This window comes from Martes martes, assembly GCF_963455335.1.
Source record: "Martes martes genome assembly, chromosome: 9".
Lineage (NCBI taxonomy): Eukaryota > Metazoa > Chordata > Mammalia > Carnivora > Mustelidae > Martes > Martes martes.
In genome coordinates, this window is record NC_137896.1 from 105,009,298 (window position 1) to 105,018,497 (window position 9,200).

Genomic DNA, 9,200 nt, shown 5'->3' on the forward strand with positions numbered 1-9,200 from the left:
AGACACAATCTTTACAAGAACACCCAACCTAAACATTGACTAAATAAAATTTACCAAAAGTTGTTCTTATAATTTTAATCTTATATTCATCCTCCAAAAGATCACCTTCATAATATCTGAGTACAAATTAGGAGAGAGGGAACAAGGGAATACGAGATAATCAACGTTGAACTGTGCTCATCAACTGATATTTACTTTTGCACCTAAAAGTTTCCAAAACTTCTAGGAAAAAAAACTGAGACAAAAATCCATTACCGGGGGCGCCTGGGTGGCTCAGTCGTTTAGCATCTGCCCTCAGCTCAGGTCACAATCCCAGGGTCCTGGGATTGAGCCCCACATCGGACTCCCCGCTCACTGGGAAGTCTGCTTCTCCTTCTCCCTCTCTCTGCCTGCCACTCCCCCTGCCCCCTGCTTGTGTGCTTTCTATCTCTTTCAAATAAATAAAAAATAAAATCTTAAAAAAAGAAAAATCCATTACCGGGGACATCTGGCTGACTCAGTTGGTGAAGTGTGCAACTCTTGATCTCGAGGTTGTGTGTCTGAGCCCCGTGTTGGGTGTAGAGATCACTTAAAAATAGTGTCTTTTTAAAAAATCTATTACTGTAATTTAAAAAAAATGAAATACTGTACTCCAGCTTTCAAACTGAACAAGTAACATTTCAAATAGGATTTTTTAAAAACCAGAATCCATTCTGTAAAAGTGAATTTTCCGGACACCTGGGTGGCCCAGTTGGTTAAGCATCTGCCTTTAGCTCAGGTCATGATCCCAGACTCCTGGGATGGAGCCATTGAGCCCTGATCTCCAAGTCGTTAGGCTCCCTGCTCAGTGGGGAACCTGCTTCTCCCTCTCCCTCTGCTTGCTGCTCCCCCTGCTTATGCTCCGTCAAATGAATAAATAAAATCTAAAAAAAAAAAAAAAAAAAGTGAATTGTCTATAACAATGATGCTTGACAGCTTATCCTAGGAATTTTGTTACAAAAACACATTCTATCCAGAAGATAATTAACAGGGGCCACTTGGCTCCTGGCTGGCTCAGTCAGCAGAGCATTTGATTTTTGATCTCAGGGTCCTGAGTTGAAGCCCCACTTTGGGTGTAGAGATTTCTAAAAATAGATAAACTCCAAGAAGATAGTTAATAAAATAAGTTAATGTCCTTTCTTTTTTTTTTTTTTAATTTTTTTGATTTAAGTAATCTCTACACCCAATGTAGGGCTCAAACTCATGACCCCAAGATCAAGAGTCACATGCTCTACCAAATAACCCAGCCGGGAGCCTCTAGGTTAATGTCTTTTCCTATCCTGGCTTGATTAGAATATATAAAGTGTTCTTAAATTCATTATTTGGATTTCCCATCATGTTAACTTTCCCCACTTTGCCAACTTAACCTCTGATCCTCTCAGGGCCTTTATCTGGAACACTGATGTGGCCTCTCTCCCATGGCTACCTCTTTCCTATTCTTTAGGCCTCAACTTCAATGTCCTTGAAATCCTTTCCTTTTCTATCCAAAAGAAGGGACCCCTGCTATTCCCTAAGTCAAGGCTCTTGTTTATGTCCTTCTTTAAAGTTAACATCAGGATGCCTGGGTGGCACAGTCTACTAAGCTTCTGACTCTTGGTTTTGGTTCAGGTCATGAGATCAAGTCCCAAGTAAAGTTCCCTCCTCAGCACAGCGTCTGCTTGAGGTTCTCTCTACCTCTCCCTTTGCCTCTCCCCCTACTCATATTTTCTCTCTCAAGTAAATACATAAATCTTAAAAAAAAAAAAAAAGTTAACATCATTTTTGCTATTTTCTTTATGCCTGTTAACTTGCCTTTTCATGTACCCACCCCCCATGAGAATAGAGACCCTGTGTGGGCAGAAAACATGTCTATATTGTTCACTGTTGTATATCTGAGCCTAGTCTAGTGCCTGGTACATAACAGGTACTCAATAAATATTTGTTTAATGAATTATTTAAAATGAGATATCTTTTCCACATTATTTCAGAAATAAAGGCCCTATTGGACACCTGGGTGGCTTGGTCAGTTGAGTGTCTGCCTTCGGGTCCTAGGATCGAGTCCTGCATTGGGCTCTTTGCTCAGTCTGGAGCCTGCTTCTCCCTTTGCCTCTGCCTGCTGCTCCCCTTGCTTGTACTATCTCTTTCTCTCTCTACCTGACAAATAAATAAATAAAACATTTTTTAAAAAAAGAAAGAAAGTCCCTATGTATGGGATGCCTGGGTGGCTCAGTCAGTTAAGCATCTGCCTTTGGCTCAGGTCATGATGCTGGAGTCCCAGGATGGAGCCCCACATCAAGCTCCCTGCTCAGCAGGGAGTCAGCTTCTCCCTCTGCCCCTCCCGCTGGCTCATGTTCTCTTTCTCACTTAGTCTCTTGCTTCCAAATAAATAAATAAATAAATTTTTTGAAAATGGCCCTATGTAAATATTTAGTATTTAGCCAATCTGACTTATTTACCAATAATCCATTCATTCAAACTGCTACCGTCTGAAAGTACAGACTCCTCTCTCATAATTCAGTCCTCCCCAGCCTGCATAAAACCATTATTATATTAAGGACTCTCTGCTGAAAGCAGACAGCCAGGGAGAAGGTAAGGATGGAGAGTGAGGGATACTTCTGGAGTGAAGAGTAATATAATGATAAAGGAGTGTGAAAGGAGCCAGGTTCAAGCCAGATGTGCAACCCAGTCACTTAACCACTGTGTCCTTCACAACAACTCCATGATGCATCTATCCTAAAGGTTTAAGGTTATTCTGAGGCTCAAAAAAAAAAAAAAAAAGTAAAAATATGAATCCCCAGATCATATGCTTCCAGAACACCATGATCTGATGTTTGCAAATTTAGCACAGCTGCAATTTTCCTTCTACTTGTGGGATTATTTGGCTGATGCTTGTCTCCACTACCAGACCTATTTTTGTTCACCCTTGAATTCCTAAAAGCACATATCTAAAAATGCCTGGCAGGTAGCAGGTCCTCGGAAATATCTGTAAAATGAATGAATCAAAATACTTTGTAAATGGTAAAGCTACATGCAAGCATTAACGTCAGACATTTGAGAAATTCATTAATTCAACAAATATTTACTGAATGCCTTAACTATGTGCCAGTCACTTATTCTAAGGCACTTGGGATGCATTAGTGAACAGAAAAGATCACCTCACACAGAGCTTACATTCTAGTCTGGGAAAATGGGCAATGAAAATAAACACAATAACGAAGTATACTGGAAGGTGATAAAAGATATGGAGAAAAGAGCAAGGCAGAGCACGGCACAGGGGATTAGAAACAACTTGGTGGCCCTAAGGTACATGCATGTGAAAACAGCCAAGAGTCTACTGTGCTTGGAGCTAAATGAGCAAGGCAGAGAGCAGTAAGAATGGAGGTCAGAGGGACAGGGAGCAGCCAGAGAATATGTCTCATAGGCCAACATTTTTCTTTGTATCCTAATTAATTTTCTAAATAAACTGATAAACAGTTTCAAGTTGCTATACTCTTATACATCAATAAAAGAGAAGATCAGAATAATGCTCCAACATTTCCCACCCACAGACTGATCTAATCCTAAACCCATTCTCTTCATTTGCTGGTGGTGGTCTCAAATACAACAGAATTTTAATAAATGCAAGGTCCGTGGGGATCTCTCCAGAAGCAAATCGCATGCCTGGGTGGCTCTGCTGGTAAAGCATCTGACTTTGGCTCAGGTCATGATCCCAGGGTCCTGGGATAGAGCCCCACATCAGGCTCCCTGCTCAGCGGGGAGCCTCCTTCTCCCTCTCCCTGCCATTCCCCCTGCTTATACACACACACACACACACACACACACACACTCTCTCTCTCTCTCTCTCTCTTTTTCGTCAAATAAATAAATAAAATCTTAAAAAACAAAACTCGGCGTTCATAAACCAGAAATGCCCTAAATCAGACTTTACTTCCTGGGACTAAGAACTGGCCCAATCTCTACATGGTACTTTGGGGGAAATGTTTAGCTAGACAGCCCCCAACATTTTAACACTAGGAATTCTCATAAGCTATAAAAATAACCTTCAAAGCTGGTTGGGAGGAAACCAGAGCACCATTAGTAAGCCATGGTTCATACTGTTTATGACTTTTCATATGCCCCCATTATAAAAGCTCACCTACTACAAAGTCACAATGCTTCTGATGTCCTAGACACAAGCAATCAGAAACAAACCTTAATATAAAAGTTTTATTTACTTAAGGCCTAAAGTAGGAAGCTACTTTACATTATACCAAAACTGTATTCTTATTAGTCAGTCTAATCCAAAATTTTATAAATTCCCTTTAATACTTTATTTCCTAGCTTCCTCCTTCTAAAGCTAGAAGAGGAAAACAATAATCCACCAAAAAGGGAGAAATACAATTATGACTTTAAATGTAAAAAGGGACTGAGTTACAGGACTGCCCTGCCTTGAGAAGCTCTCAGCAATCAGAGGAAATCTGCAGATCTTAAATACTTCATAACATTTAATATCATAGGTAATTATACAAAGCAAAAGAATATTCAGAATTCTGCATGACTGTCTACTCTGCAATCGCTACTTTCAAAGAGTCTAGGAATGAAAGTAAAATCACCCCTTATGCCCTTTACCTAATTATCCTTCAAAGGAAAACAATTATTTTTAATATTAAAATCCTGAACACTCAGTGTATATATACCTTGTTGAGTTCTTCTATCCTTCTGATTAGGTACGGGTTACTGGAGGAATTCTCAAAGTAGACATAATCTGTAATTAAAGGAAGTAAAGAGCTTAATCTTTTCAACAGAAAGTTCACATTTGTCAATCTATGACTTTCTATATTAGGCAATACACATTCAAAATGAAGCGCGTAATTCATTCCCGGGGAAAAGCAATACAACTTTAATATATTTTCTCATATGCCTACTATTCACAGACCCTTATTTTCCTGGCATTTTCATTTCAATTAATGTGTTATCAAGTTCTCCTAGTATTTCGAGCCACACATCACTTCTTTACTAATAAACAAAAAGACTCTTCTCATCACTAAGTAGTCAGGGCTGACTAAACATGTCTTTCATGCTATAACTGCTTCCACATCTTTTCCCTCCAATCCAATTTACCCTGGAGTATGCTTCTCACATGAAACTATTGACCTAAGACAAATTCAGAGCATCTTGAAAAGCTTAGCAGCCCAAAGTACATTTCAATCACCAACTTTAAAAAAAAAAAAAAAAAAAAATCAGGTGAGCAGAGTAGGTGAGAGGAAACACATTGACAAACTTTTCCACAGCTCTATTTGGGATGATTGGGGGCCGGGGGGTGGGGCATGAAAGGGGGTTCCCTTTCTGAAAGAGCTCTCTGGAGATGATATCGGGATTTTGTTAGGCTCTTTACCAAATTTAATCCAGATCCATTCAGGGTCCTGTTATAAAGAAATCACTGCAGGCTTTCAATAAAAAAAGATAAAAATTTTCAAGTGTGGCTTTTCCTCTCATGTAATAGGCTCCCTGGAAACTTCCCACTGTGTGTTTATTTGAAAGGCTGGGCAGCATTGTTATTGTCTATCTTAGTGGCTCTTTCCAGTCTCTCTTCTGCAAACTGGCCTCATTTGTCCAGGCCATTCCCACCACCATCCATCAGGAGCTCAGCTAATGAGCAGAGAAGAGCAAGTCTCACACACAAACACGCCACTTATCTGAATTATTATTTTACCAAGAAAGAGGGAGGAGGGCGTCGTGAGTAGGGAGAAAGTTTGTTTGACCTTATTTCTCTCTTCTGCAGAAGGTTGGGAAGGAGGCAGTCACCAGAGCAAACGTCCAGGCAGAGCTCAACTCCCCACCTCTGGCTGCAGTGCCCCGGCCCCACTATGCCCCATCTTGGGGGACTAGGCAAGAAACGGGAGGGGAGTGAGGAAGGAGAGGTGCAGGGCCCTGTCCCCGCAAACAGGCCTGTCCAGCTGTGCCCCTTGGCTCTGCGCCCATCGCCCCCACCCCACACTCCCACTGAAGGGGAGGAGTAGAGCCAGGGGGATGTTCCCCGGTCCCCTCCAACCCCCCACTGCCTGAAAGCCACGCGGGGAAAGACCACCCTATTAGGGGGCTCGACGGCCGGTACCCAATGGGGGCGTCCTAGAAGGGGGCGTCTGAGAATTCACACCCCCCAAGTACAGGCCTGGCCCTAGAAAACTGAGCGGGGGTGGGAGTGGAGGGGGAGGGTGGGCGCCGGCCCCCGGCGGGCCACGGTCGGGGGAGGGGCGGGTGGCGGGGGTGGGGAGCCCCGGCCCCCTCTGCGGGCCCCGGCGCCCCCCGCCCCTGCGCCCTCGGCCCGGGCGCCCGCCGCTCCCGGCGGTTAAGGTGAACTCGCCCGGATCCCCTACTCCCGGAGCCCGCTCCCAGACGGGCCGGGTCGGGCCGAGCCTTCCTACCTCCGACCCGGTACATGTTGGCCGCCATGTCCGCCCGCCCGCCCGCGGAGCCCGAGCCGAGCCCCGCCCGCCGCCGCCGCCGCCGCCGCCGCCGCCGCCGCCTCAGCCTCAGCCTCAGCCTCAGCCTCGGCCGCCGCCGCCGCCGCCGCCGCCGCCGCCTCGCCACGGGGGGGAGGGGAGGGAGGGACCGAGGGGAGGGGGAAGTGAAGGGGAGGGGACGCCGCGGGGTGGGGGTAGGTTCCCGCCCCCAGCGACGGGCCAGCACGGCAGAGGGCCAGGCCGGGGGAGGTCGCTGCGGGGCCAGCGGGGATTCGGGGAGGGCGGCGGTTCGGGGGCCCTCGCTGGAAGTGGAGGACCCTAGGGCAAGGGTCGTGGCCGAAGCGGAGGCCTGTACTGGCGAACGCAGACCAGGAGCTGTTGGAGAATTGGGGTGGGGGCAGCGGCTCAGACCCTCCCGAGCCCATACCGCCCCCCGCCAGTGTACCCTGTCACCTGGCGACCCCTAGACAGGTCTTCCTCCCTGCTCTGTCCCTGGGGAGCCCTTGTATGTGAGACCTTGAGCACGTGGGTGCCTGCCTGGAGCAAACACTAGGAAACAAATAAGTGCACGCAGCAGAGCACCTTCTTCACGGTGATGTTAATGCGGAGGGCCTGGAACCTGCATACCCTGGGGCCTGGAGGACCCCAGGTGCTACCAGCTTCACCAGGGAGAGTCCCTACTGGGACGAGGCTAGAAAAACTGACCCCCTCCCAAATTCACCCCAACTGCATTGACAGATCTATCAGCGTTCACCCCAAAACTGGGCTGAACAGAACACACTCCCGCACACGCTGAGACCTTGCCTCTAGAGGCCTACATACGATGCTGCCCCGCCAGGACAAGCGGCCCTTTTTGCCAATAGGGGAGCAAGGCCCTACCTGTTTACCATTACCGCCCCCCCCACACACACACACAAAGGGGCAGATAGTTTCAGTCACCTTGCTGTTGATGGACTGCTAATTAGTTATGTGCCTAAAGCTTTTAAATCATTATTTTCCCATGCTAATTCTCTAAGCATTCCCTGTGTTTTCAGCCTCCATTCCCTTACAGAAGCAAACAAAAAACCAAACTGAGTTGAATCTTAGTTGGCAATCCCCCAAATGAACGCAAACAACTTTTTTAAAAAGCCAACCCAGGGCGCCTGGGTGGCTCAGTCAGTTGACCATCTGACTCTTGATTTTGGCTCAGGTTATGACCTCAGGGGCTGGGATCCGGTGGGCTCCAAGCTCAGTGGAAAGCCTATTTGGGATTCTCCCTCCCCAGCCGCTCCCCCCCCCCCCCCGCCCGTGCTCTCCTGTGCCTACTCTCTTACTCTCAAATAAGTCTTTAAAAAAAATTTGTTTTAGGGGCGCCATGGTGGCTCAGTGGGTTAAAGCCTCTGATCATGATCTCAGGGTCCTGGGATCAGCCCCACGTTAGGCTCTCTGCTCAGCAGGGAGCCTGCTTCCCTTCCTCTCTCTCTCTCTGCCTGCCTCTCTGCCTACTTGTGATCTCTGTCAAAATAAATAAAATCTTTTAAAAAAAATTTTTGTTTTAAATTAAAAAAAATAAAAAGCCAATCCATTCCAAAATACTCCCAGACATTGTTGTACGATCCTGGAAAAGATGATCCCTCACTGTTGTGGGCTGGGTTTGGAGTTGCTGGTGATTTACAGTAGCTACATGTTGGTGACCCTGGGTGTGGGGTCTGTGCAGTGATGGGCAATGTCCCTAGAAAAGAAGATTGTGTTTTGTTTGTATGCCGATGGCATTTGTGATGGTCCATTATCACAAATTATTAAAGTGACAAGAATAATTTTCTACATAGTTTAGGCAAAGTAAAAAATAAAATAAGTCACCTTTGCCTGAATTACCTGGATGATTTGTGTGACCCAAGTTTCTTCAGGTATAAAATGGGAACTTTAGTTCCATTCTGCAGGTGGGGTGAGGATCAGTTGTGATGATATATGAAAATACTTTATAAACCATTCAGCATAGAGCACTATGCAAATAACAGGTGTCTGTTGATTTTATTAACTCCATAAAGTTTCAAATTCCCAAGGGTTTTATGCCATGGGTACAATGTGAGCCTGTGTCAGCTCTTCTGAACCAGAGGGGAAAAAAAGCAGAAGTGTTCTGTTATGCACACAGAATAGCTGTTGTTTATCATAATCCTTTTACTGGAGATCCCACAGAAAACATATTGTGACATATCTGACATCGCTCACTCCATTTCTGTGCTGACACATAAATAGGTTGAATAATTCGCCGGGAATCATCCAGCAAACTGGTAGCAGTATTAGGATTATAATTCTGCCCTTTCCTCTGGTCTAGCATTCTCTAAACCCGGAAGACTTTCTCCAAGTGAAAAGGCCCCCTGAAAACCGTAAACCACGAAGAAATGCATCACAAGCTTTAGAGGGTTTGTCTATTATTTTTAAGTAAATGAACAAATTCTCCCCTTCAAAATATTTCTCTATTTCTATTAGTTCTGTATTTCTGTCTCATTTCCCCAGCTTTGTGCACCTTACCAGGTGTTTGTGGTAACTGTACTAACCATAGTAAATGGGCATAAGGTGCCGAGAAAACTCCCTCCATCCATACCCACCTCCTCCCCTTAGGAGCAGCCTTATCCAGAAGCCCCCCAGGAAAGGCCCCAGAGACTTGGGGGGAGAAGCAAGAAGGATGATGGCACCAGAACACAGGGCCTTTCCTTCTTCCAGATTCTGTATATTCAACCTCTTCTACCTCTAGCTCCTGGGCCAGTGACTTCTACATAG

General features: G+C 45.6%; 1 protein-coding gene across 1 annotated transcript in view; it reads right to left on the bottom strand.

The window, feature by feature from the left end:
• Window positions 1-6,429, bottom strand: part of MTA3 (metastasis associated 1 family member 3) — a gene marked incomplete at its 5' end in the record, with an annotated part of 159,497 nt that extends 153,068 nt beyond the window's left edge. The window contains 2 exons of the mRNA XM_080814128.1: window positions 4,674-4,741; window positions 6,402-6,429. Of these exons, the coding sequence (XP_080670254.1) occupies window positions 4,674-4,741; window positions 6,402-6,429 (96 nt within the window). The remainder of the gene's footprint in view (window positions 1-4,673; window positions 4,742-6,401) is intronic.
• Window positions 6,430-9,200: the final 2,771 nt, after the last annotated feature.